Raw genomic sequence first — 23638 nt, forward strand, 5'->3', positions numbered from 1 at the left:
AAAAAAAAAAAAAAAAAAAGGATTTTTGACCCCTGGGTCTTTTTTCCCCTTTTTTGTTTTTTTTTTTTTTTTTTTTTTTTTTTTTTTTTTTTTGGTCTGCTCGACCTATCAGTTTCTAAGAAGAGTATTAAAGTATCCATATGCACTTGTTCCTTTTCTCTTTGCAGTTCTGCTAGTTGCTTGATATATTTTGAGACTGTATTATACAATATGTTTATATTTATGATGGCTATATCTTCTTGTCCTATTGATTTTTGTCATGTAAATTCTATTTAGTCAGATATTGAGACTGCTACCTCAGCTTTATTTTAGTTTATATTTGCCTGGCATATCTTATTATTTTCAGTTTGTCTGTGACTCTAAAGTATATCTCTTCTAGTATGAATATTGTTGAATCTTTTGTTTTAGTCTGTGTCTTTCTTTTAATTGGTAAGTTTAATTCATGTACATTTATTGCAATTACTTTTATTTTGGGATTTAATTATGGCATTTCTTTTTATGTGTTTTATTTATGGTACTCCTTTTGTTTTGTTTTGTTTTGTTTTTCTCCTTTTCTGTTTTATTCTATTCTTGCCCTGTAATGTAAGATCTATCTTCATGTTATTTACCCTTACTGATTTTTTTACACGTACAATAGCTGTACCTTCTTCCAACAAGATAAGTACCTCAGCAAGCTCTCAGGTTCTATATAGTTTCCAGTTAATACATACTTCATCTTGTAAACTTTGTCTAGAATTTTTATCTTTTCTAGAATACAGGTTTTCCTCTCACTTTCATAGTTTTTCCAGTGCTGGTTTCAGAAAAGGTAATATGGATCATACTAGTTTGCCACCTTGGCAGGAACTGGAAAAACTCAAGTTTTGTAGCAAATTAACAGGATTTATCTTGCTTTGAATGGCCCCACTTCAATCACAGGTGGTGAGTTGGTAACTTAATCAGTATTTTTTACTCCAATAACAGGTAGAAAATGTGAAATTGGTGGATCGTTATGTGAGTAAGAAACCAGCTAATGGGATTCTTTATCTTACTGCAACCCACCTGATCTATGTGGAGACTTCTGGTGCAGCCCGGAAAGAAACATGGGTATGTTCATGAGAAGAAGTATCAAAGGGTCTTAAAGAGTTGTGCATACATGCTGTCTATATGGTAGTTTCTTGAAATTTCAAGTATAATTTTTAAATTACTGTAAAACCTTTTCTTCAGAGGACCTATTCTAATAATCTTTTTGTGGTCTGAATTGTATTACTCCTCTTTTTTCAAGTTATTGACTCTAGTCATCGTAGTCATTTTATTCTACGTTGGAATATTCCTGGGGATTAGCTAAATTATTTTTAGGTAGAATAGTTTCTGCTAATTTCCTGAACTATGTTTGTAAGCATCTTGAAGTAATTTAAAGCCTGCTATCCATAAAATGTAGTTCAAGAACCAGCAGTATCTGTAGCATATGGGAACTTGATAAAAATGCAGAATCTTAAGCATAAGATTTTGATTTTATAAGAAGGGCTCAGGTTATGCTGATGCTAAGGCCTTATTGACTTTACCTTGGGCAGCACTAATTTAGACCATCTCTCTGTCCTAAGAGGATTTTACCTAGGTATATATATATATGTGTGTGTGTGTGTGTGTGTGTGTGTGTGTGTGTGTGTGTGTGTGTTTACACCTGTAAGTAATGTTTTCTAATTACTTCAGCACCCCAACATTACTTTATGCCTTGCCCATCCTAAAGATCATAATTTAATCTTAATCATTAGATTTATGCTTAGAGCTCTTCATTTATAAGAAGTACAACATGCTTCTTTTATACAGCATAGCTTAGTGATTAAAGCTTTAGAGCCAGTCTGCTCAGGTTAAAATCCCAGCTTCAACATTTACTAGTTTTGTAACCTTGGGCAAGTTGTTTAACTTTTCTGTGTCTTGCTTCCTTCATCTGTAAAATAGAGATAAAATAATACCTTGAATTAGTTTTGAAAAGTCAAGATACAAGAATTATAAAGTGAATGTTTATAAGTGCTTATAACAATGCCTGGAACATGGTAAATACTATCATAAAAGTATAAAATAAATTGAATTGAGTATGCATATGAAAAAAGTATCTTAATACTTCCTTTTAAAACTGAACTTTTCCCATATATATCTTGCTCTTTGTGCTGTGATGATAAGAATGTCAAAAGAGGAATGAGAGCTGGGCTAGACTTAAGCTCTGATGCTAACTGGCTACGTAACCTTAGGCAAGTGATTCTTACTCTCCGGGCTTGTTTCTTCATCTGTAAAATGAGGTGGTTAGATTATATAATTAGTAAGGATTCTTGCAGTTCTAACAGTTCAGGAACCAGTTCTTTAGTACTGTGCCATGAGCCTATCTCCTATCTACCTGCATTTATAGACAGTACAGATGTCTCCAGATTTGTTCCTTTTGGGTATTATTTCAAATCCAGTGGACTGTATCTGGAAGGGAGGACTTACACTATTTCTGATGTCAGAGGAGGCTTATTTACCCAATTAGGGAAGTTCTTCCCAGCCTTAGTCTGCCTACCTTCCCCGATCCTTCCCAGTTTCACCACAATTGTTTGCCTGGGCCCTGATCTCAATTATCAGTATTGTACTACCAAAACACACATCTCTGATGTTGACTGGAAGATCTTTGATTTTCTTGTGGTTGAATATATTAATTCATCTTACATTTTGTAATACCTCCAGAACTGCCATGGCAGGACTTGAGTGTGACAAAACAGTTAAGATAAAATTAATCATACCTGTGATCCCAGCAGTTTGGGAGGCTAAGGAAGGAGGATCGCTTGAGGCCAGGAGATTGAGATCAGCTTGGGCAACAAAGCAATACCTAGTCTCTACAAAAGTTAAAAAATTAGCCAGGCATGGTAGCACACAACTGTATTCCTAACTTACTTAGGAGGATGAGGCAAGATGATCTCCTTTGAGCCCAGGAGGTTGAGGCTGCAGTGAGTCGTGATTAAGCCACTGTACTCTAGCCTAGGCAACAGAGCAAGATCCTGCCTTAAAAAAATAGAAAATTTATCCTAGGAATATCTGAATCATTTCCACACTTGCTCCATTCTTAGATGGTGGATATGATTGAAAGAGTTCATTGAAGAGATGACTTTTCCAAATAAATTAGGGACTGGGGCATTGAGGTGGTGGGAGAGCAGAAAAGGCACTGTTGATTCCAAGACCATTCCAGGCACAGGACAGGGAGTCTAGAGAATGGAAAGAGCACATCCAGGCTCCATAGTTGCAGAAACATCAGATAGGGATAGGAGGAGAACATCAAAGATCAAAATGCAAAACCATGATTCTATGGCTTTTGAATCAATTAAGAGAGAATTAATATTATTTGGACACATTTTATTTCATCAGTTCCCTTTCCATGCATTTCTTTTTTTGCTGGCATCAGCATGAACAGAAGTAATCATCCTACATTCTTTGCTTTACTGTCACTAGAGTTTAAAATGTAGAGGAATAGTTCCTCCCTAACATTTCTAGTTAAATCCTTATTCCAGAACTAGAGATTTTAGAATTCCCAGAGAAGAATCCTGGCCTTATATGGACTGCTATGGTTCAAATTCTGTTTGTGCCACTTCTTGGCTATATGATATCTGATGAGGAATTCACTTCTGAGAGCTTTGTTTTTTTTCATTCCTGAAATAGGATGATTACACCTCAAATGGCTCTTTTTAAATAGCTAATGGTCATGGACTACTTTGTTTATAATAAAGCACAATACCAACTATTAATAACTATCTTAATTAGTAATTTGATATAAGAAAAGAAATTCTTATTTTCCTCTGTAACAATTATTCTGTGATTGTGAACTCTATCACAGCATGCTAAAAGTCACCTATTCTGAGCTGATCCACCAAAATTTTCCCACAAACTTGGTAATCTTGTATCCCTAAGGAGAGAGAAATTTTCTAACACTGCGTTCTGCTTCTTGTTGCTTTACCACTATTATGCTTTAGTTCTATTTGAGAGAACCCCAGTTATGTCTTACAAAGAATGGTTGTAGGCTATAGATGTAGCCTACAGATCTGGTCATGCTGTCACCGTTACGGAGAGTCAGGAATACTGATAGTGATAGAGATATTGCACATCTGTATGTATACGCTGCTTCTTTTATGTTTTTCAGATTGCACTCCATCACATTGCCACTGTGGAGAAGTTACCCATCACTAGCCTGGGCTGTCCCCTGACCCTCCGCTGCAAGAATTTCCGGGTGGCCCACTTTGTTTTAGACTCTGACCTTGTGTGCCATGAGGTTTATATTTCACTACTCAAGCTTTCTCAGCCAGGTGGTTGTGATAGTATTTTTATCTAAAACCATTTTAATATTTTTCCAAAGTGGCATAATGGAAAGATCAGGGCTATGGAGTCAGAGGAGGGTTTGGATCTGGACTCTACCACTTATTAGCTCCATTATATTTGGGCAAGTTATATAACCTCTGAACTCATTTTCTTTACCTATAAAAGTAAGGAGAGTAAAAGCTCTCCAATGGGGGTTGTTTTGAACCTTGAATACCTTCATATATCAGTATATAGTAGATGTTTAGTAGACATTTTCTTCTCTCTCCCTCCCTCCTTTTAAGTTTCAACTTGTGAATGTTTCCTCAGTTTAGGAAGGAAGACTGCTGTGGAACAAAATTTGTTTCCTGTTGTCCTGCAGACTTTTTGTTTGGCCCACGATGTCCACCCCTACTTTTAATTCCATCTAGAAGACTAAGGGAGTTCATCAAAGTCCTCATTAATGTAGGACTTAATGCTTCCTCCAGCTTCACCCTTTCGTTCCCCATCCCCCACCCCTAGGCAATTAACCGTCAGCTTCCTCTGATTTTAGTCTTTGATTTTAATCATGCTCTTACATTTTCTCCCCCATTTTTCCCCTTTCCCCAAAATAATTCCTCAATATTTGCTGATTTTTATTGATAAAGTTACCTGCTGGATGACCCAACATTTTACAAGTCTCTGATAGGCTCCATTCATCTCTGGAGAAGTTGTTGCCACATAAATTGGTCAAATGAGTTATTTGATTGGATACTGTATCTTGTGAAGGGAGGAAGCAGGACTGACAGAGAAAAGAGAGGGAGTGGCCATTTATAAGTCAGAAGTTGCTGTTGGCTTGACAAGTAGAATGCAAAAACATTGTTGAAGATGTGCAACATGTTACAATAAGCAGTACTGTTAGGACATGGGAGCCCAGTTAAAAACTTTTGGTAAGGACTCTTTTCCTAACATGTGAAACCCTGAAGCCTCAGTTCAATCAATTATCCAGCATTCTTTTTTTATAGGAAGCTAGGCAGAAAGATCCCACTTTGTATTGATACTACAAAAAATTAAAACATTTTTTAAAAGAACCCAAGCAGTATTCCAGTTTTTATTCCTTACATAAAGGCAAACTTGCACACACTACAGTCTTTTTCTGGGACTGTTTGACAAACATTCCCTTTGGGAAAAGGAAATCTAGCGTTTATTTGTGTTGTTTGATGATTTTTAGGTTTCATTCATCATTTTGTTTTCCATGCCTATCTCTCTTCTCCAGCATTACCTGAAGATCTTTATGCTTTTTCTTATAATCCCAAATCCTCAAAAGAGATGAGGGAAAGTGGATGGAAACTGATTGAAGCAATATCAGACTTTGGGCGTATGGGAATACCCAACAGGTACTGGACCATAACAGATGCCAACAGAAACTATGAGGTAATTTTGTCCTTGTTGTTTGCCTTTTGGTGCATTCAATTAAAATGGCAGAATATCAGGAAACAAGATTTTGAAAAAAGAGAGAAATGATTCATAATCCTTCTCTCCTTTCCATTCAACATTCAGCCATTCAACAAACATTTATTGAGTACCTACTGTGCAATAGGGACTGAGTAAGAGATCTCATGGCCTAAAGCATAGGGTGCTATGTGAGCATAGGTGCAGGGCATGAAAATCAGCCTAGGAAGCCAGAAACAGCCTGATGCTTTGTGGAGTAGCCTTGTGAAGGCTAATTTACTTTTAACATTTTTAGTTTTTAATTATGGATCTATAATAGTTGTACATATTTATAGGGTACATGTTATATTTTTATACAGGCATACAATATGTAATGATCAGATCAGGGTAACTGGGGTATCCATCACCACAAGCATTTATCATTTATTTGTGTTGGGAACATTCCAATTCCATTTTCAGTTTTTTTATTATTGTTATCTGTAGTTGTCCTGTTTTGCTGCTGAATACTAGATCTTATTCCTTCTATCTAACTTTATTTTTGTACCCATTGAGGATCCTCTTTTTATCCCCCCACTCCACTACCCTTACCAACCTTTGGTAACCATCATCTATCCATGAGTTCATTTTTATTTTTTTGCTCGTACAACATGTGAGGGAGGTTATGCAATATTTGTCTTTCTATACTTTGTTAATTTCACTTAATATAATGTCCCCCAGTTCCATCCATGTTGTTGCAAATGACAGGATTACATTTTTTTGTGGCTGAGTAATATTCCATTGTGCGTATATACCACAGTTTTCTTTTCTTTCTTTTTGAGACAAGGCCTCACTCTGTTGCTCAAGGTAGAGTGTAGTGGCATGATCATAGCTCACTGTAGCCTCAATCTCTTGAGCTCAAGCAGTCCTCCCAACTCACCCTCCCATGTAGCCAGGACCACAAGCACCCACCCCCATGCCTGGCGAATTTGTTTCATTTTTTGTAGAGATGGGGGTTTTGAACTTTTGGGCTCAAGCGATCCTCCCTTCTTGGCCTCTCAAAGTGCTGAGATTGTAGGTGTGAACCACTGCGCCTGGCCAGTAGTGGCTATATGATTTACATTCCTACCAATTGTGTATGAAGATTTCATTTTCTCCATATCCTCACCAGTATCCATTATTGCCTTTTTGATAAAAGCCATTTTAACAGGTGAAATGATATCTTATTGTAGTTTTGGTTTTCATCTTTATGATGATTATTGATGTTGAATGTTTTTTCATATACTTGTTGGTCATTTGTATGTCCTCTTTTGAGAAATGTCTATTCAGATACTTTCTCCATATTTAATTGGATTATTTGTTTTCATTCCTTTGAGTTGCTTGGGCTCCTTATATTTTCTGGTTATTAATCCCTTGTCAGATGGGTAATCTGCAAATATTTTCTCCTATTCTGTGGGTTATCTTTTCACTTTGTTGGTTGTTTCCTTTGCCATGGAGATTTTTAGCTCAGTGTTATCCCACTTGTCCATTTTGCTTTGGTTGGTTGCGTAATGCTTTTGAGGTCTTACTTGAAAAGTCTTTGCCCAGACCAATATCCTGAAGTGTTTCTCTGCGTATGGACGTCCAGTTTTCCCAGAACCATTTATTGAAGAGATTCCTTTCCCCCAAATATGTGTTCTTGGTGCCTTTGTTGAAAATGAGTGAACTGTAAATGTGTGGATTATTTCTGAGTTTCTCTCCTAATTTATACAGGGGGAGAAGGAAGGAGGTCAGGAAGTGAAACCATATCATAAAGGGCTTCATGGCCAAATTAAGGAATTTGAACTTTATCATGAAGACAGTTGTGAGTCACAAGAGTATTTACACTTGAAAGGAACATATGTATATTTGTATTTTAGAAAGATAACTGTTATTAGTGTGGAGAATTTGTTTGCTGGAGCTAAGAATGCAGGAGAATGATATGTAAAGTTATGAGAACCTGAACTAAGGCAATGGCTGCAGATGGAGAGAAGGAGATGGTTTTGAAAGATATTTAGGTGGTAGAATTGAAAGCAACTGGTGACAGATCAAATGTGACTAGAAAAGTGGAGGAATTTAATATGCATCCCAGCTTTTCTGGTTTCTGGCTTTGATGACCAATGAGTAGTGGTGATGTTAACAAAGATAAGGACCACAAGAAGAGGGGCAGATGGTATCTTCAATTTTACACTTGATTTCAAGGTGATTAAACAGATATCAAGTATTTGATTTCAAACATTTGGGTCTGGATCTCAAGAAAGAGCTCTGGGCCAAATATGGACATCTGGGAATGTGTTGGAGGTCCCAAGGACCGTTCCTCAGGTTTTGTGATTTACTAGGAGAATTCATAGGACTCGGCGTATAGTCATACTTATGACTGTGATTTATTACAGTGAAAGGATACAAAGCAAAAATCGGCAAAAGGAAAAGGTTCAGGGGAGAAAGTCAACAAAACTGGAACAAGCTTCCAGAGTCCTCTCTCAGCAGACTAACATAGGACACACTGAATTCCTCCAGCAGAAATTGTGACAACACTTACGAAATGTTATCTACCAGGATGCTCATTAGAGGCAGAGTGCTCAGGGCTTCTATTGGGACCTGCCCACATAGGCACGTTCTGCCTAGTGTATGCCAGAAGTCCAGATGTCCAGAAGGAAAGCAGGTGTTCAGGATAAGCCACATTGTACAAACAGTTTTAAACACAATGCAAGTAGGCCTTTCTAAGGGTAGTCTGATGGTTAATATTGTCAATTTGATTGGATTGAAGTATGCAAAGTATTGTTTCTGGGTGTGTCTGTGAGGGTGTTACTAGAGGGGAGATTAACCTTTGAGTCAGTGGACTGGGCGAGGCAGACCCACCCTTAATCTGGGTGGGCACCATTCCCTCAGCTGCCAGTGCAGCTAGAAAAAGCAGGCAGAAGAAGGTGGAATGAGCAGACTTGCTGAATCTTCCGGTCTTCATCTTTCTCCCATGCTACATTCCTCCTGCCCTTGAACATCAGACTTCAAATACTTCGGCTTTTGGATTCTTGGACTTACACTAGTGGTTTGCCAGGGCCTCTCGGGCCTTCTGCCACAGACTGAAGGCTGCTCTGTTGGCTTCCCTACTTTAGAGGTTTTGGGACTCGGACTGATCCACTACTGGTTTTCTTGCTCCTCAACTTTCTGACGGCCTACCGTGGGACTTTACCTTTTGATCATGTGAGTCAATTCTCCTTAATAAACTCCCTTTCATATATACATATATCCTATTAGTTCTCTCCCTCTAGAGAACCCTGACTAATACAGGTAGCAATCAGGCCTGCTAGGATAATTTTTCTGCAGAGAGAGTCATTGATGTTTAAGTGATATCCCTGAATTGTTCATCTTTAACAGTGTTTTTACTATCATAGTAAGACTGTAATTGCAATGACTTTCTGGTAACATAGCTTTGAATGTCTACTAGGTATGGGGATTGATGAGCTGTGACTTCTCAGGGTCATCTGTGAGGTAACTTGTTAGGGTCATGCTTGAGAGGAATGAGTAGAGATTGGAAGTAAAATCTGTCCACCTCAAATGTGTGTCTGAGTCTTCCAAAGAAGGTCTGAAATATTCTTGTTGGTCTTTTTGATGTGTATAACCTAAGCTGAACGGAGAGCTCCATTTATTTTTCTTTGTATGACCGTCTTCTCCAAAGTTTAAGTCAGGGTAAGGGGGTGGGTAGAAAACATTTTTAAATGGTCTGCATTCTGGGGACATTGACTTTAATGAGTTACATAGAGCATTCTTGATCTTATCTACCTTTAACTTTTTTTATTTTTGCCAGTTCAGTTTATATTTGTTTCATGTATTGTTAAATGTTTAGGGGTGTTCTTTACTTAGGGGAGTGATTAGAATTAATTTTGCAATGTCAGCTCTGTGGTGTTATAATATTTTGTCACTGTCTCTTTGGAAATATGTATGTTGGTAACCACTAAAAGCTGATCAACTTGAGAAAATATATCAGTCTTTTCATAGAGTAGGTCATACCTAAAATGTCAACACCTCCAACCCCCAGACTAGTGGTTTAAAGGCCATTCAGATATGAATACTAGGAACCTAGTATGCAGTTTATATATATAACTTTTTCACTTGCTAGCAACAGGCTGGAATTAGCAATCACTCAAGCATTAGCTAGCTGGTATTTAATCATCTATTCCTCAGATATAGAAATGAAAATACCCTTGGTATAAAAGCTTTTCGAAGTATGCTGTTAGTTTCTGGAAAGGAAGGGATTGAGACATATAAAAACAAAATGTACTTTTAGAATTAGAATAACAAAAATCATAGAAACACATATAAAACCCCATCTTGAAATTCCTGCATATGCCTATCAGAGCAAAAACAATAACTGTAAACAAGTAAATTAATATGAACACATGCAAATATGAAGCAGACAGGTGAAGGAGGAGAAAATATGATGTACTCTTTCATAAACTGCATACTAGGTTCCTAGTATTCATATCTGGACGGCCTTTAAAACACTAGTATGGGGGTAGAGCTGTTGACATTTTAGGTATGACTTACTCTATGAAAAGACTGACATATTTTCTGAAGTTTATCAGCTTTTAGTGGTTACCAAAATACGTATTTCCAAAGAGAGAGTTATATATAAATATATATTTATATATATTGTGCTTATTTTCTTTTAGATATGCAGCACCTACCCTCCTGAAATAGTGGTTCCTAAATCTGTTACCTTGGGAACGGTGGTTGGAAGTTCGAAGTTCAGAAGTAAAGAACGTGTCCCTGTGCTCTCCTACCTCTACAAAGAGAACAATGTGAGTTAAGCAAATTTCTCTAATGAGAATTATACTTGGCTCTGGAAGACCTATTTTAAGTTTCATGCTGCCACTTAGTAGCTGTGTGACCTCAAGCAAGTTCCTTAACTTCTCTGGACTTTCATACTTCTGAAGTTTTTTGAGAGGATCTCAGGAGGGAATAATATATGTGTACCTTGTAAATTGGAAAATGTTATGCAGATGTTAAGTGGCATTTTAGTGTGTTTGTTTTTCTTTTTTTTTCCTTTTCTATGGGATCCAGCTTGGTAGAAAGTTGTGAAATGACAGGAAATTAGTTGTATACAGGATTTTTTGAGACTGTGGCCTCCCGGTAGAATACAGATATCCTTGATACTTTCTTACTGCTTTTCATGTAATTTCAGGTAGTAGTAAGAAAGCACTTGACTTCTCTGTGTTTCAGTCCCCTTACTTATGTAGGAAGTGATAATATTTATCACCTCTTGTAATCACTCTGAGATCTGGGGTTAGACAAATAGGCAAGTTGTCAAGTGGGCAGCCATTCAAGTGCTAAAGAGTATAGTAATGCAATTGGGTGTCATACTATTGAAGTGAGTCGACCCCTTAAAAACCACATCAAAGTGTAATCAATTTCAGTAACTAATCATTACCAGACATTCATGTTAAATAGTTACTTTGTTTTTGTGTTAAAGTGGCTTGAAATAAACCACCCTTCTGATTCGGCATTAACTTCTGAAACTAGTGAACCCTGTTCTCTTAAGGCGCTGTAGATCTTTGCTCTATCTTGAATTCTGCTGCCTCTGCAAGCTTATGGTTTATGTGGGCAGTATCACTGGGACTGTAAAAAGTGAGGCAGTTTCAGAAAAGTAGCCCATTATGTATCGAGAATAGAATTTCACTAAGGAAATACTCACGATGTGATTTTCTTTCTTTTCTTTTTTTTTTTTTTTTNGATGTGTATAACCTAAGCTGAACGGAGAGCTCCATTTATTTTTCTTTGTATGACCGTCTTCTCCAAAGTTTAAGTCAGGGTAAGGGGGTGGGTAGAAAACATTTTTAAATGGTCTGCATTCTGGGGACATTGACTTTAATGAGTTACATAGAGCATTCTTGATCTTATCTACCTTTAACTTTTTTTATTTTGCCAGTTCAGTTTATATTTGTTTCATGTATTGTTAAATGTTTAGGGGTGTTCTTTACTTAGGGGAGTGATTAGAATTAATTTTGCAATGTCAGCTCTGTGGTGTTATAATATTTTGTCACTGTCTCTTTGGAAATATGTATGTTGGTAACCACTAAAAGCTGATCAACTTGAGAAAATATATCAGTCTTTTCATAGAGTAGGTCATACCTAAAATGTCAACACCTCCAACCCCAGACTAGTGGTTTAAAGGCCATTCAGATATGAATACTAGGAACCTAGTATGCAGTTTATATATATAACTTTTCACTTGCTAGCAACAGGCTGGAATTAGCAATCACTCAAGCATTAGCTAGCTGGTATTTAATCATCTATTCCTCAGATATAGAAATGAAAATACCCTTGGTATAAAAGCTTTTCGAAGTATGCTGTTAGTTTCTGGAAAGGAAGGGATTGAGACATATAAAACAAAATGTACTTTTAGAATTAGAATAACAAAATCATAGAAACACATATAAAACCCCATCTTGAAATTCCTGCATATGCCTATCAGAGCAAAACAATAACTGTAAACAAGTAAATTAATATGAACACATGCAAATATGAAGCAGACAGGTGAAGGAGGAGAAAATATGATGTACTCTTTCATAAACTGCATACTAGGTTCCTAGTATTCATATCTGGACGGCCTTTAAAACACTAGTATGGGGTAGAGCTGTTGACATTTTAGGTATGACTTACTCTATGAAAAGACTGACATATTTTCTGAAGTTTATCAGCTTTTAGTGGTTACCAAAATACGTATTTCCAAAGAGAGAGTTATATATAAATATATATTTATATATATTGTGCTTATTTTCTTTTAGATATGCAGCACCTACCCTCCTGAAATAGTGGTTCCTAAATCTGTTACCTTGGGAACGGTGGTTGGAAGTTCGAAGTTCAGAAGTAAAGAACGTGTCCCTGTGCTCTCCTACCTCTACAAAGAGAACAATGTGAGTTAAGCAAATTTCTCTAATGAGAATTATACTTGGCTCTGGAAGACCTATTTTAAGTTTCATGCTGCCACTTAGTAGCTGTGTGACCTCAAGCAAGTTCCTTAACTTCTCTGGACTTTCATACTTCTGAAGTTTTTTGAGAGGATCTCAGGAGGGAATAATATATGTGTACCTTGTAAATTGGAAAATGTTATGCAGATGTTAAGTGGCATTTTAGTGTGTTTGTTTTCTTTTTTTTTCCTTTTCTATGGGATCCAGCTTGGTAGAAAGTTGTGAAATGACAGGAAATTAGTTGTATACAGGATTTTTTGAGACTGTGGCCTCCCGGTAGAATACAGATATCCTTGATACTTTCTTACTGCTTTTCATGTAATTTCAGGTAGTAGTAAGAAAGCACTTGACTTCTCTGTGTTTCAGTCCCCTTACTTATGTAGGAAGTGATAATATTTATCACCTCTTGTAATCACTCTGAGATCTGGGGTTAGACAAATAGGCAAGTTGTCAAGTGGGCAGCCATTCAAGTGCTAAAGAGTATAGTAATGCAATTGGGTGTCATACTATTGAAGTGAGTCGACCCCTTAAAACCACATCAAAGTGTAATCAATTTCAGTAACTAATCATTACCAGACATTCATGTTAAATAGTTACTTTGTTTTGTGTTAAAGTGGCTTGAAATAAACCACCCTTCTGATTCGGCATTAACTTCTGAAACTAGTGAACCCTGTTCTCTTAAGGCGCTGTAGATCTTTGCTCTATCTTGAATTCTGCTGCCTCTGCAAGCTTATGGTTTATGTGGGCAGTATCACTGGGACTGTAAAAGTGAGGCAGTTTCAGAAAAGTAGCCCATTATGTATCGAGAATAGAATTTCACTAAGGAAATACTCACGATGTGATTTTCTTTCTTTTCTTTTTTTTTTTTTTTCTATAGTCTGATTTGCCAAGACTGGGTTGGTAATTAGAGCCACATGCCCAGGGTAGGCAGGAGGTTAAGCACAATGTCAGTGGAGAATGACTTTAGAGTCACATTTCTCTTTGCTTTCTCTTATCTTAAGTTGGCTCATCCTCTCCCTCTACTCATGGAACCTGGCCAGGGTCAAGGAAGATTTTTGACCATTTGTGTATATAATCACTCAACTGACACACTTTTTCCTTACAGGCTGCCATTTGCCGCTGTAGCCAGCCTCTCTCTGGATTTTACACTCGCTGTGTAGATGATGAGCTCTTGTTGGAGGCCATTAGCCAAGCAAACCCAGGGAGCCAGTTTATGTATGTTGTAGACACAAGACCAAAGGTATCTATTTGTCAGTGATGTCTTTGATATTTCTGCCTCTTGCAGTCTTCCTCCTCATATATTGAGACATGCAGTGTTATTGGGGAAGTTAGGTTTGTGTATGTGTGTTTATTACTTCAGACATTGTGTAAAATCATTTCAGGAAGCCATTTGGGGCTCCTTTTATAAGGTTGTCACTGACAAGTGAGGTTATGAGAGGGTAATTCGAACAACCCGGCTTTGCCACCTCAGTGTGATGTCCTGCATAAGAGGCTTATTAGCATCCCTCATCTTTTTTACCAAGTCTGTTCCTTAACCAGAATTTTCAGTATTCCCATTCTGGGGTCTAAATTTACTGTCCGAGAAAGAGCTTCAACTTAGACATTGGAAACTTACTACAACCAACATATTTTTTTTTTTCTGTAAATGTGTTAGATCACAGTAGTTTAATAATACTTTGGTTCTCCCAAAGCACCAGGGTTCACAAATTTTACTGCTATACGATTAACAAAAAATCTTTAGCTCATGTGGCAGTAATTCTTTTTTAGCATCTAGCACTGTTAGCTGGTTAAATTTTTTCCAGTTTAGTACAGTGCAGTTTAAATCTTGGTCCCAGAGAATAAAAAAGACCGAGTTCATAAATTTGCTGTGGATTTTGGCAGTGGACATGGATAGACCTAGTCAAATCCTTTGATCTTTCCAATAATTTAATACTGCATGATTTGTTGCAATATGTTTTCTCAGGCTTTGTCTCTTTCAAATATGAACATTGCTGAACAGAGTGTCCTCATATTAACCTAAGTATCAGCTTAAACTCCTCTCTGCATTAATTCCTTAACCTTCAACGTTTGGTCTAGCTTTATATGGGCTGTAGAAGAACTCATTGTGTCCCACAAAGAAAGTAAAGGAAGATTCCCTATTCTTAAATGTTGTCCTTTTACAAACAGCCCCAGAAAGAAATAATTTTGCTTATAATTTGGTATGTAAAGTGTGGCTGACTAAAAGGTTTCATTGGTGATTCTAGTGATTACTAAATTGGTGATTTTCATCTAAGCCTAAGCCAGATGGTGGTGACTTAAGAGTTGAGCAGTTGGATGTACATGAAACCAGATAGTTGCCTTAGACAGCTTTCTGCCCCATCTTTGTGATCCCTCAGTGGCTATTCTCCAGAGCTACCTAGGACTGACTGAGCTCAGGAGAGAAAATAATTTCCCTTTCTGCTCAGGTCCATCCTTCAGTTTCTCAGAAGCTTGCTATCTTGTTTCAGCCATAACCACATCTGAAATTCCGTGATTGTAAAGAGTTTAACTGTGTCTTTATCTTTAAACATTAAATAATCTTAAAATAGTAAAGAGAATTATACCAAGNGCCTCTCTCTGGATTTTACACTCGCTGTGTAGATGATGAGCTCTTGTTGGAGGCCATTAGCCAAGCAAACCCAGGGAGCCAGTTTATGTATGTTGTAGACACAAGACCAAAGGTATCTATTTGTCAGTGATGTCTTTGATATTTCTGCCTCTTGCAGTCTTCCTCCTCATATATTGAGACATGCAGTGTTATTGGGGAAGTTAGGTTTGTGTATGTGTGTTTATTACTTCAGACATTGTGTAAAATCATTTCAGGAAGCCATTTGGGGCTCCTTTTATAAGGTTGTCACTGACAAGTGAGGTTATGAGAGGGTAATTCGAACAACCCGGCTTTGCCACCTCAGTGTGATGTCCTGCATAAGAGGCTTATTAGCATCCCTCATCTTTTTTACCAAGTCTGTTCCTTAACCAGAATTTTCAGTATTCCCATTCTGGGGTCTAAATTTACTGTCCGAGAAAGAGCTTCAACTTAGACATTGGAAACTTACTACAACCAACATATTTTTTTTTTTTCTGTAAATGTGTTAGATCACAGTAGTTTAATAATACTTTGGTTCTCCCAAAGCACCAGGGTTCACAAATTTTACTGCTATACGATTAACAAAAAATCTTTAGCTCATGTGGCAGTAATTCTTTTTTAGCATCTAGCACTGTTAGCTGGTTAAATTTTTTCCAGTTTAGTACAGTGCAGTTTAAATCTTGGTCCCAGAGAATAAAAAAGACCGAGTTCATAAATTTGCTGTGGATTTTGGCAGTGGACATGGATAGACCTAGTCAAATCCTTTGATCTTTCCAATAATTTAATACTGCATGATTTGTTGCAATATGTTTTCTCAGGCTTTGTCTCTTTCAAATATGAACATTGCTGAACAGAGTGTCCTCATATTAACCTAAGTATCAGCTTAAACTCCTCTCTGCATTAATTCCTTAACCTTCAACGTTTGGTCTAGCTTTATATGGGCTGTAGAAGAACTCATTGTGTCCCACAAAGAAAGTAAAGGAAGATTCCCTATTCTTAAATGTTGTCCTTTTTACAAACAGCCCCAGAAAGAAATAATTTTGCTTATAATTTGGTATGTAAAGTGTGGCTGACTAAAAGGTTTCATTGGTGATTCTAGTGATTACTAAATTGGTGATTTTCATCTAAGCCTAAGCCAGATGGTGGTGACTTAAGAGTTGAGCAGTTGGATGTACATGAAACCAGATAGTTGCCTTAGACAGCTTTCTGCCCCATCTTTGTGATCCCTCAGTGGCTATTCTCCAGAGCTACCTAGGACTGACTGAGCTCAGGAGAGAAAATAATTTCCCTTTCTGCTCAGGTCCATCCTTCAGTTTCTCAGAAGCTTGCTATCTTGTTTCAGCCATAACCACATCTGAAATTCCGTGATTGTAAAGAGTTTAACTGTGTCTGTATCTTTAAACATTAAATAATCTTAAAATAGTAAAGAGAAATATACCAAGCTTTGAAGAAACAAAACAGTTGGTGCCTTTTGTTCAAATCTAACACCAAAAAGCCCCTTTTATGTTCCACTTTCCTCTCTCCAATTTGAGCAAATTAAGACAGGCCTAGAAATATCTGGCATTCCCTCTCTTCTGGATGGCTAGATCTGTACTTTTAGTAGGAACTATATTATACTGACAAAATTTTGTTCTAGGAGTCAGTCAAACCTGTGGTCAAATCCTGCTTTCAGCCTTTATCCATATCATCTTGGGCAAATTGGTTCATCTCTCTGAGCCTGTTTTCTTATGGGGATAATATTAGTACCCACTTTGAGAGGCTGTAATGAGGATTAAATGAGATAATGTACATAAAGGATTTAGCACAGTGTCAGGCATAGTAGGAGCTCAATAAATATTACATTACAATAAATATATCTGACATTCTGCAATTGGAAAGAGTTTAATCACATCTGTATCTTTAAAGATTAAATAATCTTAAAATAGTAAAGAGAACTACAGCAGGCTTTTGAAGAAACAAAAGGGTTGGTGCCTTTTGTTCAAATCCATCACCAAAAAGCCCCTTTTAACAGGTTCCATTTTCCTCTCAGTTTGCCACCTGAATATTAAATAGGTATCTGTTACTCAGATCTGCCAGACATATTTTTAAAGAGTGAATACTGGTATGAGGTAACTCGTTATCTGCATTAGGTGGCCTACCCAGACCTGGGTAGTGACTACTGTAATTATTATTATTATTGTTATTTTTGCTGAGGCATCACTCATAACAAACATCCTTGCTACTAGGTGACTATTGCTTATGCTTCCACAAGTGTTCCTTTGACATTTGTCATCAATTTAATGAAAGCTCAGTAACACTATCAATGTGATAAAAGATCAAAATTACCATCACATTTCCCCTTTTAACAGATGTCTTGCATTGTAAACAGAATATGTTTAGCACACTGACTTTTTTCCCTCTGCATGTTCTAACTTGAATAGTTTTGCTTTGAGATTTTGTATTCTTTAAATACAAAATTATACCCTGTCCACATACATGCTCCTCCTGCCTTCTGAAATGCACCATATTGGGAGATGAGAAAATAGGCCCAGAAAATAGAAAATCACTTAATTAGTAAGATGGTCATTATCATAGACAGTCTCTTGGCTTCCTTCTAGTTAGTATATTCATATCTCCGCAAGTCTCATTTACTCCCTACCCCACCCAGCATTCTTCATATGACCTAGGTATTCTCTGATTACCACAAGCTGAACATAGTGTTAAAACAATTGGTGGTGTCTCCATTTCAATTTTGTCAGTGAGTAAAAGTCATTTATCTCATGCAGTCACATTTTAGACATTTTTCTAGAATAGCTATTTAAAACTAATTGGGCTGTATGTGGTGGTTTATGCCTATAATCCCAGTACTTTGGGAAGCCAAGGCAAGAGGATTACATGAGTCCAGAAGTTCAAGGCTAGCGTGGGGAACAGCAAGACTGCATCTTTACAAAACAAAATTGTAAAAAAAAATTAGCCCGGCATGGTGGTGCGCGCCTGTAGTCTTAGCTGTTCAGGAGGCTGAGGCAAAAGGATTGCTTGAGCCCAGGAGTTCGAGGCTGGAGTGAACTCTGTGATTGTGCTGCTGTACTCCAGCCTTAATGACAGAATGAGACTCTGTCTCTTAAAAAATAAATACAATTAATTCATCCTAAAGCTCTTAAGCTTCTTTCTAGAGCTTCTCAGTTGTAAATATTTTTGAACTTTTGCATGTTTTCTCAGTATAAAACCCCTTTCAGCGCTGGAGAAAACATTTGTGGTAGGCAGCTCAAAATTATTATTTCAGTTTTTTAAGATCAGATATTCTCATAGGCTTGCTATCATCCTTTATCTCTTAAGAAAGGGTTTTCATAATGAAACAAAACACTATGTCTCCCTATTTTTCCCCTATATGAGTCTGTTACTAAAAGTACCTAATGTAAAAACTAGTGAAATTCTCTCCATTCTAGAATGTATCTCATCTGATTTAACTTCTTTTAATTGGGATTAAAAGAATTATGATTTTATACTGTTCAGAATGAGGCATTGAGATTGATGAACTCCATTCTTTCATCATCTGACCTATCTGCTCTATTATGTTATCCACTATTGCAGTTGAATGCCATGGCCAACCGAGCAGCTGGGAAGGGATATGAAAATGAAGACAACTATGCCAACATTCGCTTCAGATTCATAGGCATTGAGAACATCCATGTAATGCGGAGCAGTCTGCAGAAACTCTTGGAAGGTACAGGGATTTCACCTTGGCTAGGCAAGCGGCCATAGCTTTGCATTATTATGTAAGCAGAAAGCATGCCTGATTTGGGGTGGAATATAAAAGCAAGCAGGTGAGCAGAGTCAGTAAGTGGTTAGGTGTTTAACTGTCATATGAATCTAGCTTACATAGTACTGAATTACAGCAGTGTTGGTCTGGAAAAAGGAGTAAGATGTTCAGTTTCATAATTCGATAAAGTTCATCTGGGTCTGGTCTGGTTGGTATGAAAATTATTTCTGTAGAAATACAGAGGTTGATTTTCAGGGATAGGCAAACCAACATGAGTATTAAATAAATTTGGGGTTGATTTTATCATCCTCAGGGTAAGAAATTACCTTATTTAATTTGGTATAAGGATTTAGTCTGATTTCATCACTATGCTGATGAAGCTGAATTTAGACCTCAAAAGAATAAAGTTGATATCAGACAGTTTTGGTGATCTGTTATTGACTACAAAATGATTAGGGTCAGAAAGGAGGCAAGGTGGGATTGGGGCCTTACAAGACTCTTGGGTGTAGAACATTTCTCCTAAAACCACTCCCAGATTCCATGATGTTCTATGTCACTTCAGGCAGAGATAGTGAAAACCTGCCTTCTTTAGTGAACTCCCCGTTCTTCCTCTCCTTTCTTCAGTTTCTTACTTGTGTAGTCTGCCATGACCTCTCCTTTACATCACCCTTGCCAGATCTCATCTGCTCAGTCTGCATCCCTTTTAAAATATTAATGTCCCTCTTCCTTAGGTCTCTTACTCCTTTCTTTTTTGCCCCAGAATATGTTATGGAAGAGGACTTTGTTTTACAGATTTTTAAGGCAAAAGATTTCCCTCTGCTGGATAATTATTGCAGAGTGCATAAAAATTAACTGGTAATTTTTTTTTCAACGTGTTGACAGAACAGGGCTACAGGGAGTAGATGGGGGTGTGGGAGTAGAGACAGATGCTGAGGGCCTTCAGAGTTAGTATAAGTGGGTGGGATTAGGATAGGGATCAAATATGTTTTCTAATCAGGGGAGGTGTGTTTTCCTGTAGATGCTAATTCAGTCTTCTGGCTCTCTTCTTGAGAGATTTCTAAGGGCTTAAGAGTGGGTTCTACAGCATAATAAAGCAGGGGCCCAGGCTAAGAGATCTGGTAGGCTTTAGACCTAGTTCTGTCCCTGACTAATTAGGTTTCTAACTAATCATTTAATTAGAAATCTAAACTAATCATTTAATTAATCATTTAATTAGAAACTAATCATTTAATTAGAAATCAGGTTTCTAACTAATAATTTAATTTCTAACTAATCATTTAATTAGAAATGTGGTTTCTAACTAATCATTTAACCTTTCTGCCTCAGCTTCCTCATTTACGATATGGAGATCCACTTTCTCCCCTTTCTTAATGAATAAATCGAGTTGATCGTGAATTTCAATCTCTGCTTCCTTTTCTACCTTAGTTTGTGAATTGGAAACTCCAACAATGAGTGAATTTCTTAACGGCCTGGAGAGCTCAGGGTGGTTAAGACACATTAAAGCTATTATGGATGCTGGAATTTTCATTACAAAGGTAATAATCAGGACTTTTAAAATTGCACTGACTTTAATTATGGGATATGTTGAAGTAGTAGTGTGCCATGGAAAGAATATTGAAAAGAAAATCTAGTTTCTAGATTCAGCTCTGCCACTAATTCACTGTGTGCCCTTGGGCAAGTCTCTTTTCTTCTCTGGGTCTCAGTGTCTCCATCTTTAAACAAAGTGGTTGAACTAAAATCTAATGATGTAACTTTCAGGCGGCCACAGAATTCTTTGGGAATATTATTAACCCTCTCCCCAACTGGAAAAATGAACATATGATGGTACATACAGAAAATGAACCTCAATTTCAGAGGGTCCACAGAACCCTGGACTTCACATTAAAAACTCTTAGGTGATCTCTAATCGATAAGTGATAATAATTGATCTCTGGCTCAGTTATTCTGTGATATATTTTTGTGTTGATACTAAGGTATTAAGTACAAGAGTGTGTGTGAAATAAATGCAGAGCTTACATATCTATGAGTTTTCAGAACTCTGAGTACAAAGACCTATTTTTTTAAACGTCTTTGTATAGATCTGCCTCCAAATGCAGTCTAGGTAGGCTTTGTCACCCTGTGTTTATGCTGACTCATTTATTTTCTGATCTCTAGGACCCTGGGCTCTGTAGCCTTTGTTAAGTGGTTTGTTTTCTTACAAAAAACAAAAACAAAATTCAGTGTATATTTTCTCATTTTGACATTTTGTTTTATGTATTTCTACATGAGAACTCTCCCTCTTCATCCCACCCCATTATTTGGTAAAAGTAAAGGAGATAATGACTTTTATCCATCTGCTATAATTTTCTCAGTTGAAGGCAATGTTATATATAGCTTCTGGCTTAAAAGGTTTGAAGACTGTATATAATTAACTGCCTTAAATATCCAAGCCCTAATGCTTTTTGCTTTCCTAGTCCTGTTGCCTGCACTTTTCATTGTTATTGATGTTCACTATGTGACCCTGTCAGTTGTTTCAAGCGCACTATTCTAACTATTCTTTGTTCTGTTCCTTTTTCATAGATTCTACATCCATATATCTATAGTCCCTTTCTGAAACCAAGTTTATTAGACCAAAGAGAGTGAGGATGGATAAGAGGGAGATCTGATAGACAGTACAGCCTTATAAATATTGGTTGAATTAAAATGAGTGAACCAAAAAGATAGGCTTGGATTGCACAGTGTTTCTGTGTTCTCTGTCTCTATTACCACCTATCCAGTATCCCAAGCTTGAGAACCTCAGTCAGCCTTGAATTCTCTACCTCTTCTCCTCCATCTGGCTATTGCCAAGTCCCATGTGTTCTGCTTCAAAAGTGTTTCTCAAATCTGTCCTTTCTTCCCAGTCTCCACTGCTACTTCTCTAGTTAAGATAGCCACAACACATTGCCCACAGTGTAATAACCTCTTAAGTGCTTTACTTGTCTCTAGTAGTTACTCTTTAGTTATTTTTCTTGAACATGTCTGATCATGTCACTTTAAACTCAAAATCCTCCATTGGTTATCAATTCTATTGCCAATAAGACCTTATAAGCTTGACATTCAGAGTCTTTCACAATGTCGCCCCAACTTGGCTGTAGTGGACCTCTTGCTATTCTCTAACATACTATGTTACTTCTTTTCTCTCTCTTTTAAAATGTTTATTATATTTACTTGTTTTCTCATTACAAAAGCAGTACATGTATATTATCAAAGAAGTAAACACTTCAGAAATATATAACATAAAATGTAAACATTCCCCATAGTTTGTCCCACAGTGCACACACATCACTGATAGTAGTTTAATGTTTATGTCCCTTGATCAGCACTGTCCATTTGAATTTTTTGTGATGATGGAAATATTCTCTATCTGTACTGTCTAATACAGTACCACTACATGTGGAAATTGAGCACTTAAAATGTGGCTAGTGAGACTGAGGAACTGAATTTATGACTTTATTTAGTTTTAACAAATTCAAATTTAAGTACATATGGGTGGCTAGTGACTACCATATTAGACAGTGCTGTTGTAGAATTTTTCAACGTATAGAGTTACACATATTAATACTTTGTGAAATGAGCTCATACTGTGCATACTGGGTTTTTTTGTTTTGTTTTGTTTTTGTTTTTGTTTTTTTTTTTTTGAGACAGAGTTTTGCTCTTGTTGCCCGGGCTGGAGTGCAGTGGTTTGATCTCGGTTCACTGCAACCTCCATCTACCGGGTTCAAGGGATTCTTCTGCCTCAGCCTCCTGAGTAGCTGAGATCACAGGAGCATGCCACCACGCCTGACTAATTTTTGTATTTTTAGCAGGAACGGGGTTTTGCCATGTTGGCCAGGCTGGTCTTGAACTCCTGACCTCAGGTGATCCACCAGCCTCGGCCTCCCAAAGTGCTGGGATGACAGGTGTGAGCTACCATACCCGTCCCATACTGTTCTTTAATTGGCCTTTTATACTTATACTATTTAATGAGCGTTTGTTAGGACAGTTCAGTCAGTACTACGTCATTCTTTTCAGCAACTATGTTATATTCCATTGTGGTAATTTACCATAGTCCCCTGTTGATGGAGAATTTAGTTGTTCCTAATTTTTCGCTAATGCAGATATTGCTGCATCAAATATTCTTAAACATGTATCTTTATAGAAGTGGATTTTCTGAGTCAAAGAGTATGAATGTTTCAAATTTTAACAGATGTGGCCGAATTGCCCTCCAAGTAGATAATACCAGTTTCCATTCCTATCAACAGTGCCTATTTTTCCATTTTGGCAGCAATGGTTATCATCAATCTTTTTGATCTTTGCCAATGTGATAGGTGATAAATTTTATATTGTGTTTTAATTTGTATTTCTTTAATGATTAGTGAAATCCAGCATCTTTTTCTGTCCACCAGTGACTTTTGACTCCGTTTGGAGCCCTAAACAAAGAACATGGTTGCTGCCATCATGCTCTGCTACTACCTGAGGTGTCTGCTTAATTGAGAAGTCAAAAAGGTTGAAAAACTTTTTTCCAGATCTCTCTAACTCCTTTTTTACCTGCAACCTGACTACCTTTCTAGGAATACCATTTTTTCTTGTACCCCATTACAAAGATTATTC

The 23638-nt window shown here is 37.1% G+C and overlaps 1 protein-coding gene across 1 annotated transcript in view; it reads left to right on the top strand.

Moving 5' to 3' along the window:
- Window positions 1-960: 960 nt before the first annotated feature.
- Window positions 961-23638, top strand: part of MTMR8 (myotubularin related protein 8) — a gene marked incomplete at its 5' end in the record, with an annotated part of 34281 nt that continues 11603 nt past the window's right edge. Inside the window, 7 exons of the mRNA XM_017864149.1 lie at window positions 961-1083; window positions 4142-4304; window positions 5549-5706; window positions 10389-10517; window positions 13792-13926; window positions 18862-18994; window positions 20456-20565. Coding sequence (XP_017719638.1) covers window positions 961-1083; window positions 4142-4304; window positions 5549-5706; window positions 10389-10517; window positions 13792-13926; window positions 18862-18994; window positions 20456-20565 — 951 coding nt within the window. The remainder of the gene's footprint in view (window positions 1084-4141; window positions 4305-5548; window positions 5707-10388; window positions 10518-13791; window positions 13927-18861; window positions 18995-20455; window positions 20566-23638) is intronic.

The sequence above is a fragment of the Rhinopithecus bieti genome, unplaced genomic scaffold (genome assembly GCF_001698545.2).
Source record: "Rhinopithecus bieti isolate Rb0 unplaced genomic scaffold, ASM169854v2 scaffold_75879, whole genome shotgun sequence".
NCBI lineage: Eukaryota > Metazoa > Chordata > Mammalia > Primates > Cercopithecidae > Rhinopithecus > Rhinopithecus bieti.